The following is a 20,358-nucleotide window of genomic DNA, read 5'->3' on the forward strand; positions in this document are numbered from 1 at the left end:
TTTGACAACATCAATATGTGCAAAACACTCCCTTCTTCAAAAATATATATGTATTTTTATTCAAGGAATTATTGAGGAAATATAGAGGAAATTAAAGCATCATGCCCTTTGTTTGAATGTGAAATAAGTTTACTGAAGACGGATAGATATGCTCTCAAGAATGTGATCAAGTTATACCACTTTTACATGTTTAATCCATGGATCGTTGAATGCGTTGCTACACAGCAAGGTGACCCGTGTGGATCACACTTCATTCCTATCTCGAGTGACCCATATATGGTTTGTGGGCTACACTGACTTAAGAGCAGTGTGGTAGACTACATGCTGCCTCCTGTAGCAGCCTTTGGCTTATTATAGCCACCCAGGAGGTCTGCTTTGAAACAGTGTTCGAGGGGGGTAGGTAAGAGAGGCTCGGGGGTTGTGGATAGTTCCTTGTATGTTATTGGGGAACCAAGCATTTCAAGCTTGGTAACCTTTTGTTTTTCTTCCGATTATTATTGTGCGTTATTATGATTACGCTGGCAATTTTCAGGTTTGTTTCCTTTTGAATTCATTTACGTTGCAACCACTTGTCGGATTGACACGGAATTTTCACCATAGGTGTGATTACTCATGTAGAATGTTGTAATGATAATTATGATGTCAGGGGTCATGTGATGTGTTCATTCATGTTGGAAAAACGGAAAAACCTGTATCTCCTCTGTATCTCCGAAACTGCACCATGGAAAAAATTGAAACTTGGCACATAGCAAGTTCTCCTCATGGGGAATAATTGTGATTTTTATTTCTTTATTTATTTATTTTAATGACCTCGTCAGTGAAATGGTATCTCAGTGAAAATTCGACAGGTAGAATGAACGGTACATTTGATCAGTATGAAACTTTTTTGAGGGTCGTCTATGGATAAATTGGTGGACAGAAAAAATTTGATGACGTCATATGTCACTTGGTTCAGCAGTCATATTTAAAATTAAATTAAATTAAAAAAAAAAAACTTTTTGAAGTCTTCTTCCCCAAAATGGCTCAACAGATCGACGAAAAACTTTACACATGTTACACAAGCCTTAGGGATACCATGGTGATCATCAATAATTGATGTCACATGGTTTGGCAGCCATATTGGATTTACCCCAAAACTATTTAAAATCTCCTCCAGAACGGCTGAACCCCAAACCTTTGGGAAACCAGGGTGATCACAAATATTTCATTTTTGGCTCTATTGGATATATATATATATATATATATATATATATATATATATATATATATATATATATATATATATATATATATATATATATATATATTTTGGCCATATATTTCATATTTCAAATATTTATTAGATAGAAAAAAACTAACCTCATCCGATCAACATGAGACTTGCCACACATGCTCCTCTACCCAATCATTGGCCTCGTGTAAATTTGTGATGTCATAGGTCACGTGGTTTGGCAGCCATATTGGATAGAAAAACTAACCTTATCCAATCAACATGAAACTTTCCACACATGCTCCTCCACCCAATCATCGGCCTCGTGTAAATTTGTGATGTAATAGGTCACGTGGTTTGGCAGCCACATTGGATAGAAAAACGAACCTTATCTGATCAACACGAAACTTGGCACACATGCTCCTCTGCCCAATCATCGGCAGAGTGTAAACTTTTGATGTCATCGGTCACGTGGTTTGGCAGCCATATTTGTTTGAAAACTGATCCTTTCAAAACCTTCTTCTCCGAAACCACTGAATGGATCGGTGTGAAGCATATTATATTAGATGGAGCAAGGGTATTGGATCATAACTGCAAAGTTTTGCATCGATCGCGATAGAAGTTTCCGAGATATAATTTTTTTAATACTTTCCTTGAAACCAATGTGGTTGCCAAACCATGTCACTGATGCAATCATTTCTTATTAACTTATATGCAGCAAGGGTACTGGATCTTAACTGCAAAGCCTTGCATTGATCGGTTAATCGGTTTCAGAGGAATAATTTTTTTTATTGTTATCCATGAAACTAATGTGGCTGCCACACCACATGCAGTGATGACGTCATAATTATCAAAATGTACGCACCAATTGTAGGGGATCGTATTCCTGAGGTATCGCATGGTTAGGTTAAGCGGTTTCAGAGAAATAATATTTTTATTATGTGGGGAATATTGGTTGAAAATTTCAACATCGTTTGTCACATGGTCTCGTAGCCAATATCATACTATGCAATTTTTTTCATTTATGCAATTAATTGTCTTAAAACAGATAAGTCGATTCTGAGTCTGAGTCCCGGACTTCCGGGGGGAGGGAAAGTATTGACTTGTGCGCTGAAAAAAATGGTGTCCTTATTTTTCGTCTTGTACATGAGAAAATGTTACACATTTATGAGATGGTTTTATCTTTCGCTACATTTTGGGGGTACGTTTAACATGTCTTATAACGATGCAGGATTCGTTTCCTTTTTCCATATTTATTTCAAATGATTACATGAACATCATACAGTTACAAAATAACTTTTTTCACCCAAATATTTTTTTTCGAAGTATGAAGAAGTCATTATGAAGGTTATTTGATTACATCATCAAATGAGTATTTGGGGTGTGCAAGGTAAAGTGACCCAGAACCAACCAACAACATTATATGTGTAAAAATCAAATCATTTATTTAATGATGGTAGAGGGGCCAGAAAATCAAACAACATTATTTAATTATGGTAGAGGGTTCAGAAATCAACCAACACAATTTAATTATTTCATGTATGGGGGGGATCAGAACCCCCATTTTCATACTACTGATGTTCTACCCATGGTCATTGTAATTTTCCCTTTTTATTATACTCTTTCCATTGTGATTATTCTGTCCTTGCATCCCCCCCCACTCCCCTCCTCCCCACCCCCACGCACACTCCCGCAACCGCACACCTCCCTCCTTTCCCCTCAATCTATTTCTGCAGACTCCGGTGAAGGGGAGGCTGCAATCCAGTGGAGACTGGTCACTGGACCCAGAGGAACTAGTGAGCAAGTTCAACAAGCGAACAAAAGCCATAGTTATCAATACACCAAACAATCCTCTTGGCAAGGTATTCCCAACTGCAGTCGATCCATTTACCTTTTGCTGTGATGTCAGAAACACATTGGATTAGCCAAGAGGTTGGGTTGAGTGTTTTTTCCCTTTGTTTTTCATCAGTGATGTTTTCTGCAACAGTGATCGGCCCCACAACAAAAATAAAATGTCAAAAGATGTCATGATGGTAATCCATAAGAGGATTGTGGCATCCTAATGTGGTGTCATTCCTACCTTGTTTGGTTGTTTTTGATTTTTTTTTGGAGATTTCATCCCTCTGTTTTTACATTATTTTTATGAATGTTTTTTTTTTCTTGGTACAAAAGGCCTATCACTGCTTGTGGTAGTTTACATTAGTAGGAATTGTATTAAATTGGGATTTTTTTTTTGTATACCTTGTATGAGAGCTAACACACAACGGACATTAAGGGGAGCATGAGATGAGGGGCGGAAGTGGGAAGGACAAAACAGTGGGGAACAGATACATTAGGAGCTCTGTGGAAGGGGGAGGGAACATGGGGTATACAAGATGGACATTACAGGGACTTTCAGGAAGGAAAGCAGGAAATTTGAAGGAGGTGGGTTTTGGGTGGATTAACGGGGGTAAAAAGGATCGAGGATTTGGATGGGGAACGATAAGAGGTGGTGGTGAACAGCTGTTTTGAAGGCCTGGAGGGAAGAATGGGATTGAATAGATTGTGGGAGTTTATTCCAAAGGTGGGGAAAAACAGGAATGAAAGAGTGAAGGTGAGCAGTGATTTGTGATTTTGGTAGTTTTTCCAGAAGGGTGTTATTGGCGGACTTTGAGCGCCCTGCGGAAATATGGTGGGGACAAATAGCAGACAGAGGGGTGAAAGCGGAGAGGAGATGGTAGAAGACAGTACGACCACCGACCTGCCTGCAGTGAGAGAGTGAGAGGTCCAAAGACTCGGCCTCATCACGGGAGATGCCAATGATCCGAAATGCCTTGGTTTCCATTGTGTGAAGCCGTGAAAGGTGAGAGGCAGGAGCACCATCCCAGAAGCGAGAGCAGTACTCCATCAGGCTGCGGAGGAAAGCTTTGTATGGTCAGGAGCTCAGGTGGGCCGAGGAAGGACTTTGCACGATGGAGGATTCCCAGTCGGTGACTGGCTTTGGAGGCTCGGTTGGAAATTTGGCTTTCCCAGTAAAGATAATGGCAGAAAGTGAGACCCAGAAGCTTGAAAGAAAGGGCTTCTTCCAGAGGATTGTTGAGAAAGTTGATGGAGGGGGGGGGGGGTTCCAAATGGTCCTTTCGGAGAGAGAAAGTGAGAGTGTGAGATTTGTCCGGATTGAAAGACATGTTCCATGTGTTGGACCAGTTTGTGATTTTACCAAGATTTGCAATGAGCGAAGAAACTGCGGCTTGCCGGTCTGAGGGATGACAGATGTTACGGCAGAGGGTGGAGTCATCAGCAAAGAGATAAAGAGGATTTTCCAGAGAATTGGACAGATCATTGATGAAAATGAGAACAAGAACAGGGCCCAGAACGCTGCCTTGAGGATCTCCAGCCTGAACAGCTAGAGGGGATGAAAGAACTCCGTTTCGGGCCACATGTTGACTTTGACAGGAGAGGAAGTCTGCGAGCCATGAGTGGAGATGCCCTTGGATGCCATAGGAAGAGAGTTTGGTGAGCAGGGCAGGGTGCCAGACTGTGTCAAAAGCACGTGATATGTCTTGGGATATGGCTCTGATTTCATATCTGGTATTGAGGACCTCCATCCATTGATGGGAGAGTAGAAGCACCATATCCAGGGTAGAGTGACCTGGTCTGAAACCAAACTGATGATCGGAAATCAAGCCATTGGAGAAGTGGATGGATTTAATGTCTGAAGCGATGATTGATTCCATAACCTTGCTGATGATTGGGAGAAGGCTGATTGGTGTGTGGTTGCATGGATCTGTTTTTGCACCTTTTTTATGCAGGGCAGTGATGTTAGCAGATTTCCAAGCAGATGGCAGATGACCTTCAGCAAATGAGAGGGTGAATAGACCAGAGATAGAGAGGGTGAGCAAGAGCAAAGGAGCAGGTTTTTAGGACACGTGGGCTGATGCCGTCTGGACCGGTTGCATAATATAATAATTATTATTCTTACCTGTCACATTTGAACCCAAAATAAATTATTGTTCTCATTTTGGATTTATTTAAACACTGTAACTTGTATACTTTTAATACATTGTAAAAAAAAAAAACATTCAAGACTGGCCTCGTGGCTGGAGCGTTCGCTTTGAGTAGGGAAGGTCGGTGGTTCAAACCCTGGCCGAGTCATACCAAAGACTTAAAATGTTTTGTACTGCTTCCTTGCTTGGTGTTCAGCATTTGAGAAGGATAGAGCACAGACACACAATAGTTTGGCAACCATTGTGCAGGGTTGATGGGCCAAACGGCCTCTTGTGTTGAAGTTCGTTGTAAAGGAACTCGTATGATTATTATTATTCTTGTATTATTATTATTATTATTACCTGTCACATCGTATTGCTATCATTATTATTACCTGTCACACCGTATTGCTATCATTATTATTACCTGTCACATCTTATGATTATTATTATTATTACCTGTCATGTCGTGTTATCTTATATATTATTTCCGAGTTTGTGGTTTCGTGTCGCGATATCTTCGACTTTGTTCTGCGCTCGAGTAACGTGATATTCAGCTTACATTATCTCAAAGACCATATGAGGTGCATGATACAAAAAAGTAAATAAAATGGTTCTGAAACAGTGAAATCGTATTCCACTTACTGCATTAAAGTAAAATTACTACTGATACTCTGCATCAGTTCCTTTCTCAAACACACCCACCCCAACATGTTGCACAGAGCGCGGGTTATGCTAGTTTTTATTATTACCTGTCACGTCGTGTTATTAATATTATTATTACCTGTCACATCGTAATGTTATTATTATTATTATTATTATTATTATTATTACCCATCACATCATTATTATCATCTATATATTAATACTGAAGGACCAATCTTGTGCTCCTAGCGGTCGCGTCACGTTTTTATTATTATAATTATTATAATTACTTTTTATTATTATAATTATTATTATTATAATCACATCATTATTATTATAATTACCTCGCATCATTATTATTATTATCCTTATTATTATTATTACCTCTCACATGATGATTATCATGATTATTATTATTGTTATTATTTCCTGTCACATCGTATTATTATTACCTGTCACATCGTATTGTTATTATTATAATTACCTGTTGCATCATCATATTATTATTATTATTATTATTATTATTATTACCTGTCACCACCCAGCCAACCTCTTGACAGACGTTTGCAAAGCTGAAAAAAAGAATTCGAAAAATAAAGAAACGTTTATAAAATTACTCAGTGATATATATATATATATATATATATATATATATATATATATATATATATATATATATATATATATATATATATATATATATATATATATATATATTACACACACACACTCACACACTCACACACTCACACACTCACACACTCACACACTCACACACTCACACACTCACACACTCACACACACACACAGACACACACATACACACATACACACATACACACACACATGCACACATACACACATACACACATACACACACACACACACATACACACATACACACATACACACACACATACACACACACACATACACACACATACACACACATATACACATATACACACATATACATACACGCATACACGCATACACGCATACATACACATACACGCATACATACACATACACATACACATACACATACACATACACACACACATACACACACACATACACACACACATACACACACACATACACACACACATACACACACACACACACACACACACACATATATTGTTATGGTTGTGGAAATTCGCATTACACCATAAAGGGTCCTCAGGTGAGGTATATCGGTAAGTTCATGTGAAGTTAGCCCAAACCTGTTGTATAGAGGGAATATGTGTGATTCATCCGAGATGTGACGCTTTGAGTTAGCCATTTTTCTTTCTCTATTGTTATTTTGGACCATTAAGCCACCAACAACTCAAACACCACCACCTTTGCCTCTTTACCTCCACAACTCCATCCCGCAAACATCGCTTCACCGCCATTCCCAAACGACGCCCGCCAACCCCCAAACCACCACAGCAAGCCCCCCACCACCTTCGCCTTTCTCCTTCCACAACCATTGACCCCACACCACCAGTCAACACCAAACGTCGTGCTGTCCAGGGCCCGTTCGGTAATTGATGCCAAAGGCGTCGAGCCGCGAGTATGAATGCGTTCCTCTCAGGGAGAAATTCGGATCAGGAAGGGTTCACACCCCTTTTTCTCCGTCCAATGGGCGAGCGTCGGGCGGTATGACCCCGCCTCCAAGCGCGATGAATATGGATTCTTCACGGGAGAGAATTCGGACCAAAGAGGCTCACACCCCTTTTTGCCGCACCAATGGCTGAACAGAGGGTAGCGTGGCCCCGCCTCCAATCGCGTTTTGATCCTAATATTTGCATATAGGCTCTTCCTCCGGTCTATAAAGACGCGAGCACAAGGCGACTCGCGCGGCTGGTCGGGGCGAGTGAAGACGGGAGTTCGGGTCGAGTGAAGACGGGCGGCTGGTCGGGGCGAGTGAAGACGGGAGTTCGGGTCGAGTGAAGACGGGCGGCTGGTCGAGTGAAGACGGAAGTCGTCATCGAGGTTGCAGTGTGGGGGTCGCTCGTCTCGTCGTCGGTGCTGTCTCGTCGCGGGATTCGAGCCAGCCAGCCATTCCCCTCGCTCGACCATGAGCATCGACAATTCTCCCCCCCATCCGCGCTGAGATAGTGCTGGTGGCCCCGTTCATTCCCCACCCTAACCATGGTGCCGACCCAACCGTGCTTGCGCGGAGCACGCCGGAGAGGGCTCATCGACCACGCCAGGGGCACGGAGTCGGGGCGCAGCGACGCGGACATTGCGGCTTGCCCGCCATCGCGTCACGAGGACGCGGGTAATACCTTCTCGGTCTCGTGGACCTGGCCGCTCCTCCAGGGTCCACGTACATTTGGTCCACGGACCTGCCTGCCTCCTTGCCTGTGAGGGTGACTTTCGTTTCCTTTGCTTTTGAATGAATGCCGTGGCGCTGTCCGACAAGTATAAGTGTTTAAGTGTTGTAAATAATTATATTCGGTTGCAGCTTTGCATTGTGCTTTTGCTTTTGTTGCATTTTGTCTTGACTGTTATATGTGCATTACTGTATGACTGTGAATACGTGCTTGTCTGTGTGTGTGTAATAAGGTGCTTGCTTGTTGAACTGTTTCCCGTTTCGTTGCGTCTTTTCCCTTATTTGAAAGCTCCATCTTGCATCACGTAAGTGATTGATAGTGGGTTTAAAACACCCGGTAAATAATTTGAACCGTCGAGGTCGACGATAACTCCGTTCGGTTATCCCTGCAGCACGGAACGAGCCGCTTAAGCGGTTCGTGTCCGGAGTCGACCTGCGGTGTGGTACAACTCCTCGGTACGTCACTCGCGCGGGTACTTAGGTATATTGACATTCGGCGATTCACCCTATTTCGCGCGGGTCGAATGCGGACTGAGTTGTGGTGAGGTTAAACCCCCACCCGTGACTAGCTCCCGGCGTTGTTCCGAGAGGGTCACGACTGAATTGTCCGTTCCGGTGGGCGAGGCAGCTGCTATTAGAGTTACGCGGTCGCTCGCACGCCGGCGGGCGCGAATTCGCAACAATATATATATATATATATATATATATATATATATATATATATATATATATATATATATATATACTTTTTGAAAGTTTTGAACTGCCAGAGAAAGGTCAAAAGTTTTGAACACCCCCGTTTTTCCAGTTTTTACTGAAATTTAAGCAGTTCACGTCCAGTGAATAACCTGAAATGGTATAAAGCTAAGTGGTAAACTGCCAGGGGTTTAAAAAAAAGGTTAGGTTACCAAAAACTGAAAAATAATGTAAATTTCAAATTAATAATGTAAATACATTTTTTGCATTAAATTTCAGAATTGTTAAAAAGGCCCTTTTCAGGGAACAAGTAATGGGTTCGCAACTGCAGCTGTTCTGTAGCAATGGAAGTAAATTAAGCCTTGAAAGTTGATGCAAACTATTCCTACAGGTGTCACAACTTTTGTTGATTAGTTACAAACCCTCTGTCTGTATAAAAGCAGTGATGGAACAGACTGTGTTGCTGCACCCTCTGAAGCATTATTTGGTCAATATTGCACTGCAGGAAATAGTATATTTCTATCATAATGGTGAGAAAAAGACATTTAACAAAGGAAGATAGACAGACCATTATAACACTTAAAAGTGTTGGTCTTTCCTTTAGATAAATTGCAAAGAAGCCAAGGTATCAGTGAGTACAGTTTCCGACACCATCAAAAGGCACTTGGAAACTCGAGGAAACTCTGACAGGAAGAGGTCTGGCAGACCCAAAGCCACAACACAATCAGAAGACAAGTTTCTGAGAGTCAACAGCTTGCGTGATCGACGGCTCACAGGACAGCAGCTTCAAGCACAGCTTAACACTGGTCGAAGTAAGGAAGTCTCAGTTTCAACAGTGAAGATAAGACTTCGAGCTGCAGGTATGACAGGTCGAGTGGCAGTAAGAAAGCCATTTCTAAGATGGCAAAATAAGAAAAAGAGGCTTGCCTCGGCCATGAAGCACCACCACTGGACTACTGAAAAATGGAAGAAGGTCTTATGGACCAATGAATCCACATTTGACATCTTTGGTTCATCACGCAGGGTTTTTGTACGCCGTCGAGTCAGTGAAAGGATGGTTCCTCAGTGTGCGACACCAACTGTCAAACATGGAGGAGGAAGCGTGATGATCTAGGGCTCTTTTTCTGGATCCAGAGTCGGCGACTTGCACAGAGTGACTGGCACCCTGAACCAAAAGGGCTACCATAGCATTTTGCAGTGCCATGCAATGCCCTCTGGTCTATGCCTAGTTGGTCAGCGGTTCATCCTACAGCAAGATAACGACCCAAAACATACCTCCAGGCTATGTCAGAACTACTTTAGAAGAAAAGAACAAGATGGTAGGCTTCAAATCATGGAATGGCCAGCACAGTCTCCAGACTTAAACCCCATCGAGCTGATTTGGGATGATCTGGACAGAAGGGTGAAAGCAAAGCAACCTACAAATACAACACATTTGTGGGAATTTCTGCAACATTGTTGGGAAGAACTTTCTGAATAATATTTGATTTCCATTGTAGAAAGAATGCCACGACTGTGTTCGGCTGTTATATCTGCAAAAGGTGGCTACTTTTATGAGTCAAAAATTTAGATTAAATTTTGTTCAACAAAACGATTCCATGATTTCTTTTTTTATCTGCAATTGTTTCTTTTTTCTGTGCTTTAATTTCAGACTATATTTAAACATTAAACTGCTTAAATTTCAGTAAAAACTGGAAAAATGGGGGTGTTCTAAAACTTTTGCACATTAGAGTGTATATATATATATGTATGTATATATATATATATATATATATATATATATATATATATATATATATATATATATATATATATATATATATATATATATATATATATATACACACACAATGCATTTAGTACAACATGCTGCTTCACTTGATTGATTTAGTGAATCTTTCTGTGTTTTTGTAATGCAGAAAGAAAGTCTATACTTCAGACTTTGCAGTCAAGTGGTAAAGTTTATTGAACCTTTATTGCAAACGACAACAACACCATCATGATGATGATATATTTTAACTAAAAGGGTTAAACAAAGAGTGAAGGATGTCGAGGTTATCGAGACATTGGAGGACTTTGGCAAAATAAAATTTGCCGATCATAAGGAAGAGAATGGAGTCAACAGTGAGAGAATGCAATTTCCCATGTTCCTAAAATCTTACACAATCCTTGAACAATCACTTTGTTGTTGGCAGAGGGTCCTGGGGTCAATGTTATTGTCGTATCAATGGCCGTTTTGGCTGCTGTCAAAACATTTGACGCAAGTATTCGTCCATTTGAAGTGCCGTCCACTTGAGCTGAGCAGAGGGCGTGGGAAATCGCCACTCATAAGAAATAAGTCAGCATTTGATGCACTGTGCTTATGTCCCACGTAATATGACTGTCACAGATAATAGGCGTCAAGTATAACATAAAACTTATTTTAAATAGATAATAAAAAAATCAACATGAGTTCCATTCCAAGGAACTTCGATGCAAGAGGAGGCTGTTTGGCCCAACAACCCCGTGCAGTGGTTATGAACCTATGGTTGTTTGTCCATGCTCTATCATTTTTAAATGCTGAGCGTCAAGCAAAGAAACGGCATGTGCCATTTTTAGTCTTTGGTTTGACTCGGCAGGGATTCCAACCGCCGACCTCCCAGACTCAGAACAGATGCTCGAACCATTACACAACTGAGTCTGGTTGTGCTTTGTTGTGTTGTAATGTTTGTGTTTCAAGTCTGTGTGCAAACTTCTCCAAGAGCCTTAAACATCCATCCCATCCATCAATTGAGACCATACTCTGTGCAGAGCGTTGGTGCTGCCTAAGCAGTCTCGTTGGCTATTGGGCACAATCCTGGATGGGTCACCACCCCGGCACAGTATACCAGCATGCTGGCACTCATTTTGCCGACCTCAGAAGGATGACAATCAGAGTCAACCCCACCTGGTATTAATTCAACAGCCGAGTGGGATTTGAACTCAGGATCCTAGGATCCCAAGCCCACCACCCTACCCATTAAGCAACACCAGGCATCTGGATCATGGATCATCTCCACAATAACATGAGGCGACATCTCCTTAAACAGGAGATGCCAAAAGTCTTACAGCGAGCATGCTCCACTTTTTGTGTGCATCCGTGTATTCATTTTGACACGAGATTGAAAAAGTGACCAATAACAATAATTGGAGAATTGTATTCACATATGTATGAGCAATTTGTATATTTTTCCACCCAGGTGCCAAATACGACTTTATATGCCCTTTTATGAAGGCTCTTGGGATTTTCTGTGTTGTACCATACAAACGGGTACCCAGCATTTCCCTGTGCTGTTCTCATCCTGTTGGCATTTCAAAGAAATCAATTTTTTTTTTGTTTTTTTTCTATTTTTGTTGGAGGCCTGAAACACTTTCCTCTCATACCCACTAAGGAATGGGGTCAGGATCATCTAATATTACCTTTCACGCAGCTTCAAAAGCTGAGGCACTATCGAGCGATTATTTATTTACTGTATATATATATATATATATGTATATATATATATATATATATATGTATATATATATATGTGTGTATATATATATGTGTGTATATATATATATATATATATATATATATATATATATATATATATATATATATATATATATATGTATATATATATATGTATATATATATATATGTATATATATGTATATATATATATATATATATATATATATATATATATATATATATATATATATATATATATATATATATATATATATATATATATGAAAACACTCCCTGGCACTGACTGATGAACCTCTGAAAGTTTGCCGAAGATCCGTTTGGCCATCTCTGAGGAAAGTGGTGATGCCACTCTTTCTTGAAGAGTACAACTTCCAAAGAACTCATCTGACACAAATGGCTCTCTTATAGTATGGATTCAACAAAGATTCAGTTGTTCTTTTGAGAAACCATTGCCTTGTTAAACGTTGGAGTCACTTAGTTTTATAATGGTCAAGTACAAGCAAAAGGAAATAGTTGTAACTTGCCTCCGACTCCACTTTTGGATTACAAGACCCGATGAATGTAGGACTCTGAAATGTACCGGCCTTGCCTCTCACTCTGTCTCTCACACAGGTTTTTTCTCGGCATGAGTTGGAAGGCATTGCGGAGCTTTGTGTACAAAACGATGTGCTTTGCTTTAGCGATGAAGTTTACGAATGGCTGGTTTATGACAACAGAGAACACGTCAGAATTGGTACGTGTGTGCTTGCGTGCGTGCGCGTGCGCGTGCATGTGCGTGCGTGCAATGATTGTGATGAGTTATTGTTCCTCCACCCAATTTAGCCACGTTTCCTGGCATGTGGGAGAGGACTGTTACGGTGGGAAGTGCGGGAAAGACTTTCAGTGTTACTGGCTGGAAGGTACAACTTCATAGCATCTCCGAGCTTTGGTGTCTTGTGTTCTCTGATCTTTCAGTGGGTAAGAACCAACTAAATAAGATGAGGCAACTTCCAAAGTACTCATCTGACATATTCTGGGAAGTAAGACTTTGAAAACTTTTTATTGTTTGTCGTAATAAGTCTTCCTTTGGTGTGGAGACAGCTCGGCTGGTCCGTGGCACCGGAGGGACTGATGAAGCATTTGCAGACTGTACACCAGAACTGCATTTACAACTGTCCCACACCACTGCAGGTGAGTCCAAAAAAGGCTGTATTATAGATCTTCCCTCGATCCAGGAATAAACGACCTCATATCTTCACTCCTCACTTCGTTTGATAGATCTTCCAATTTCTCTCAAAATAATGTATGTGCAGTCGGTATGTTTTGTCTTTTTTTAACAGACATTGTTCGACAAAATGGTGAAGAATTAGCACACCTTAGAGCTGATTGATGCCCGTATCGACTATAAACTGTCGGATTAGTGTTTCGCAGGCCCGACGTTGCAATGCAAAGTGCTCCATCCCTCAGGTCAGGTCAGGTCAGGTATGGGAGCATGTGCCGGAGCAGCGCGTCGCTGCGTCCTTTCCACCGGTACTCCAGGGCCACCCCCAGGCATATGCCTGGCCAATGCCGATCAACCTGCTGCAACCATGAGGAACATGGTCAGCCCATTGGCATCCTCCACTCACGAGGCTCCCTCGCTGAGAGAATCTAGTGAGCAGGATCAGCGTTAGGAAAACGAGCCACGTGTATACAGCTGCAGCTGATGCTCACGGGCTATGCAGGTAACAAATCTCATTTGAGTCTCTCTCAGCAACCTCTCGTTGGACACAAAGTCCGACCAGCGATAGCCAAAGATTTTCCGAAGAGAACTGGTACCAAAGGAATTAACTCTCCGTCTCCGATCCCTGGTTAGAGTCCAAGTCTCACATCCGTAGAGCAAGACTGTGGAAGCACCAAGGACCTGAACCCTCGGACTTTCATCCTCCTGCACATGTACCGGCAGTGCCACACCCCATGATCCAGTGAATCCATGACTCCTCAGGCCCGACCCAGACGTCTATTGACCTCTGGCTCACAGCCAGCAGAGACATGAATATCACTGCCAAGGTAAGTGAATCTCTCCGTGACCTCAACATCCTCACCACAAACAGGCACCGACAGGACAGCGGCATCAAAAGATGTCATTGAAAGCCTGGATCTTAGTTTTGACCCAGGAAACCCGTAATCCCAGTGGCTCCGACTTCTCATTCAGCACCTCGAGGGCCCCCAACAGGATATCTAGAGTCTCTGCAAAGATGACTGCATCATCTGTGAAATCAAGGTCAGAGATCTTGACATTCCCAAACGATGCACCACAGCTTGATCTCTCCGACATCCTCCCCAGAATCCAGTCCATACAAGTACTGAAAAGTGTGGGGGCCAGTACACACCCCTGACGAACTCCAGTAACAACTGGAAATTAGTTATAGATGGTACCACCACATCTCACAGCACTCTCAGTACCAGAGTATAGTTTAGACATCAGATTGATCAGTTGTGGTGGCAACCCACGAAGACCAACAATCCTCCAGAGGGCATCGCGATTCACTGAATCAAATGCTTTGGATGGATGGTAATCTGGGTGTCCCATCTGCCAACAGTCGATGTTGGACGTTAAAGACCCACTTAAAAAATAAAAACAAGGATCTAAGGCTCGTGGTGGAGCTGACGTGCGTGCATCACACTCACACACTCACACTCACACTCACACACACACACACACACACACACACACACACACACACACACACACACACACACACACACACACACACACACACACACGACACAACACAGGACTGTTGGATGGGAGAAACAGTCAATGAGCTTGGGGGAAGTCTTGTCTCACTTCCCTGGGTACCAGTGTGGTCACAACAATGGCTCTGCTTTTCTCACTGCACTCAACAGGGCATTTCCTCCTCCCCCATGGATGCCAACCGATGGGGATTCAATGGGATTTGTCCATACTCTATCTATTTAAATGCTGAATGTCAAGTGAGGAAGCAGCATGTACCACTTTTTAAAGTCTTTGGTTTGACTTTGCTGGAGTTTGTACAGCTGACCTTCCAGACTTGGAGCAGACGCTTTAACTATTAGACCACACCACCGAGTCTCTTTCTTGAACCGAAAGTGTTATCAACATCCTGAACAAATTGAAAATTCCTGCCAAAAATTTGCTCCAGTTCAATGGCAGGCCTAACAATCTGGTTCGTGAAAAAGGCCTGGGCTAAAACCTTCCCCATAGCTTCCATAAAAATAATGTGTGATTATTTGGGGCCTTCAAAGAAAAATGTAGGAGCAGCAGTCATTGTCGTAGTCCTACACATACATACTCATATTTATTTAATTAATTCCATTGGAGTGAGCAGTAAGGAAATACAGTCGTTCTTTTAAAGGTTGTGATTTTTAAAATCTTTCAGAATTGTGTTTTACAGCTAATTTATGCACATTTTAGCAATGACCACGATTTGAATTGACCGGACATTACAACTTGTGTATTCCCAATCTATCTCCGTCTCTGCATTGCTCACCAACAGGAAGCAGTCGCCAACGCATTCTCCGTGGAACTCTCGCGACTCGCTTCTCCCTCATGCTATTTCTCAAGTCTGCCCAATGAGCTGCGGGTGAAGCGCGATCGCATGGCAGACATGCTTTCCCATGCGGGCATGCAGCCTGTGCTTCCTGAGGGTGGCTACTTCATGATTGCCGACATCTCCAACATCGGTGTGGACAAACTTCCTGTCTTATTCTCTTCAACCTATTTTCTTACTTTCTCGCATGATCGTTCGTTTTTTACCTCCGTCACCGAACGTGGATGGAGGTTTTGTTTTCACCCCTGTCTGTCTGTCTCTGTCTGTGAGCATGATTGCTCCAAAAGTTGTGGGTGAGTTATGACAGGTGGCATATGAAATGAATGAATTTATTCCTCGTTTTTTCTGGATCCCAAAGTCTCATAAAAACGTTTTTGTTTTGTTTTGTTTTTTTGTTAACCCATACAAGTGTAGCTTTATTGCGGGTGCTCGGCAATTACAAGTGCTTCGGAAACAGTTTAGGAAATACTGGTTAGCAGTTCATAATAATTTGGGTATTTACACTTTCAAGAGTATAAGTTCAACTTTAGAGGTCTTAACTAGAATGAGATTCCTCCATATTGTCAGTTCAGCTTTTTTATTTTCCTACCTTATATACAAATTTGGATGTAGCACCAGTTCGTCTTCTGTTTAATTGATGAAGTTTTTAACTCTTATAATTTTTTGTACGCATTATTTAGACACAAGACATTTCAGATTTTCATTTTTTATTGATTTGTAAAAATTTCTGAAAACATGTTTTCATTTTGTGTAGATCAGTGACAAAAAAAAATTAAATTCAGGCAAAATGTGAAAGCCATGAGGTTTGAATACTTTCTGAAGGCATTGTACACATTTCCGTCGAGCAATGCACCAATTAAAATCGATTAAAATGTTTTTTTTTTAAATGTTAGCTCATTAGATTTCCAACAATTTGTTCAGTAAAGTATGAATTTGTGGTTCGAGCTTAGAGGATATATTCCATCATATTAGAGAGGGGTTATTGTGCTAATGCTTGATTCGATTACGTGAGGATGTTTTTAGACATTATTGTAATCTCTTGTTTAAGTTTGATTGGTTTTTGTGTAAACAGTTCCCGTTGCATTGGATCTTGTGTAATTAAAAATAAAAATAAAACCAATGTTACCCGCAGGGTGACCCGTATCTTTCCAAAAGGTGACCACGTGTGACTTCTTTAAGGTCACACTGAGGTGAACAGAGCTGCTATCCACCAGGAGCGACTCCTTGAGGAATATCTGCCTACGAGAGATTCCGATGAGAATCGTTCTACAGAGTAACCATGAAAAATATGCGTTTGCCTCATAACATCACCAAATGATGTCATAATGTCTCAAGCTTGACATATCTAGAAAGCACTCATCGAGGTGTTCAATTTGAGGTACGACACGATATGGTTCCTAAAACTTGAAAATTTGACCTTGGGGTCAAATATGTTTGACCTCAGGCGCTAACCATGAAGGTCAAGGCCAATCGCCACCAAAAATTAATCAGCTGAGCGCCAGACCATGAACTATATTCCATGAAGTTTGAAGACGATCCGATCAAAATTACTCAAAAAATAAGGGTTTGGTCGACTCCCCTGATTTGCGCCAAAGTGACCTTGACCTTTGACCTTGACCTTCAAAATTTTGTGCACTGAAAGGGACCTCTATAGGCCTCTGATATGCGAAGTTACAAAAATTTCCAATGATAACTGTGCTCTGCAGAGTGATTTATACGTGATTGCAGACCAAAAAAAAAAAAAAACATATGAAGGTCAAGGCCAATCGCCACCAAAAATTAATCAGCTGAGCACCAGACCATGAACTATATTCCCATGAAGTTTGAAGACGATCCGATCAAAATTACTCAAAAAATAAGGGTTTCGTCGACTCCCCTGATTTGCGCCAAAGTGACCTTGACCTTTGACCTTGACCTACAAATTTTGTGCACTGAAAGGGACCTCTACAGGCCTCTGATATGCGAAGTTACAAAAATTTCCGATGATAACTGTGCTCTGCAGAATTTTTTATACGTGATTACAGACAAACAAAAAATACAAAAAAAAAACATACATACTGACTAACATATCTTGCAAAACTTCATTTTGGCAAGATAAAAACATACAAGCTGACTAACATATCTTGCAAAAACTTCGTTTTGGCAAGATAATAAAAAGAATACTGTATTAATCCAGTGTAATGCTTTAACTGGTGATTACGACACATCTTACAACTGGTAATTATTGCTCAATGAAAGGTGGGAGCGGTGAATGATTTCATTTATTTTACTAAAGTGCCTTAGGAACAACATCATTAATTGTCTAAATCATCAACTTGTTTATAGTTATTGTTAAGGGGTAGAAAAATCAAACAACATTAATTATGGTAGGGGGCAGAAATCGAACAACAACATGAGAGAGACAGAGAGACAGATATATTTCCACAACTCGCATAGCTCTATATAAGCCCCACCCAGGGAGGTGTCTTGGACCGCCTGTGGTACACAGTCATTGGCCACAAGGCGGGGGGGAGTGGGGATCCCCCACCTCCATTAAGCTGCGTGGTCTTATGTCCATCTCTTATTCAAGCCACGTAGACTTACCCACCCCTCCGTCGCTTGAGCAACGTGGTCCGTAAGTCCTCTCATTTCACATGGAACAATGTCAAAAGATATCGTAATGCTAAACCGTAAGAGGATTGTGGTGTCGTTTTGTGGAATTGTAATGTGGTGTCATTCTTCTTCATTCTTCTTCATTATTATTATTATTATTATTTATTTTATTTTTTTTTTGAGATTTCATCCCTTTATTTTTACATTTTTATTTATTTTTTATTTTATTTTCTTTTCTTGTTTCTGCCAAAAAAAAATAATGTAATAAAATAAGTTATAAAATGCTTAATGTTTTATATATTTTGTTATATTGGTATGGATTAAATCCATCTATGTTATTAAATTCGTCTTGTGGTAGATGTCCCCCCCCCTCAAAATCCTGGCCTGGTTTGGTTGCATGCACATTTACATTCAATTTCTTTTCATGATGAAACAATGAATGTTTAATATGTTTTTAAATTTTGAGTTGCGTGCACGAGCCCAGAGACAAAGTAACTTTCTCACATTGGAATCACCATCATGGCTTCAGCAGTTATTGAGGTAGGTTGGGCTACAGTTTTACTTTGTTTTTAGAGGGGAAGAAGCAGAACAGAAGTACAAATTGGCGTTTTAGCGATTTCTCAATGTGGTACTTTAGCGATGTGTTCTGGCATCTTTTTAAGTCTTGGTCATTCAGAAAACGCTCAAGAATAAAGGGTATGGCTTTTAAATGCTTATGACTTCACTCTTTTGTAGTTTATGAGCATATCATTGTGTACACATTTGAATGGGTGGCCATTTTTTCCCTTATCATCCCACTATATGGAGTACTACTGTACTCCATGATAATGGTTCTATCCTGTCTCATTTCAGAAGTGGATTTATCGGGAGAGAAGGACGATGAATTTTACGACTCCAAATTTGTCAAGTGGCTCATCAAAAACAAGGTAACGGTGAAAACGATGTTGATGGAAACTTTCGGCATTGTTTATTTCCCATGCTGAAAGCAAAATTAAAGATCATAATAACACGTCGAATAATTTTGTTCCCATAGTTTTGTCAAGATTAATCTAGCCTTGATAAAATATACACCATTGACCTCCTATGTGACTTTCGAGGAGAGGTCAGAGGTTGCGTACGTACCGCTTTCCCCCTTTCTAAAAATTTGGGTTACATCCCCTCCTCCCTTTAGCTCATTATCTTTGCAATTGGATATTCCCAGATTATTGGATCCAGGTTATGATATTCGGCTTATTGGTAGAAGTCACTGAAGGTCGCATTGGATTTAAGTATGCGGTTTAGTGAGTATTTGGCTCTTTGAGAGTTACGATAATACAAGTGTTATTCAACTTATTGGGTTTTGAACGAGTGAGCATCTTCAGTATATATTTGGAAAGCATAAATACAACCAACTGCTTCACAAAATCAGGAACTTTATGCTTTTGCTACACGCAAAGTAGATATGCTAGTAGGGATTAAGTGAGAAAGCAAAAAAAATTATACATAATATAACACCCAATTTTTGGCACACCTGGAACAGAGTTGTGGGAGCTTATGGTATTGCACGTCATCCATCCATCTGCAAACACTTGCAACTTCTTCTCTGAAACGGCACATATACAATTTGTATGAAACTTGACCGCAACCTTCATTTATCGTGATGTACCAAATTTTGTTCATGGCATTAAAAAAAAAATCCATAGGTATTTACTTTCTTCTCCGTTACATATTTTGTGGGTTATCCATGCCTACCAATGGTTCCCTGGTTTTCTTATCCATCTGCCACCAGGTGTGCAATCTGGGGTATTACCCCTATTTTCTTACATTTGCCATTCACATGATAAATCTTAAAAAAAAAAAAGAATCAAAATCTTGATCTTAGACTTGTAGTGAAGCTG

General features: G+C 40.7%; 1 protein-coding gene across 3 annotated transcripts in view; it reads left to right on the plus strand.

The window, feature by feature from the left end:
* KYAT3 (kynurenine aminotransferase 3) overlaps positions 1-20,358 on the plus strand; it is a 55,818-nt gene that overhangs the window by 27,250 nt on the left and 8,210 nt on the right. For 2 of the 3 annotated variants that reach the window (XM_085895968.1, XM_085895977.1), the window contains exons 6-11: positions 2,947-3,072; positions 12,951-13,071; positions 13,161-13,237; positions 13,419-13,508; positions 15,836-16,022; positions 19,334-19,407. In XM_085895968.1, the coding sequence (XP_085752094.1) occupies positions 2,947-3,072; positions 12,951-13,071; positions 13,161-13,237; positions 13,419-13,508; positions 15,836-16,022; positions 19,334-19,407 (675 nt within the window). Of the gene's footprint in view, positions 1-2,946; positions 3,073-12,950; positions 13,072-13,160; positions 13,296-13,418; positions 13,509-15,835; positions 16,023-19,333; positions 19,408-20,358 lie in introns of all 3 variants that reach the window. The other variant, XR_015061870.1, reaches the window with a different exon arrangement.

Source organism: Eptatretus burgeri, chromosome 1 (genome assembly GCF_056783735.1).
Source record: "Eptatretus burgeri isolate ZD-2024b chromosome 1, Ebu_testis_v1, whole genome shotgun sequence".
NCBI classification, from domain to species: Eukaryota; Metazoa; Chordata; class Myxini; order Myxiniformes; family Myxinidae; genus Eptatretus; species Eptatretus burgeri.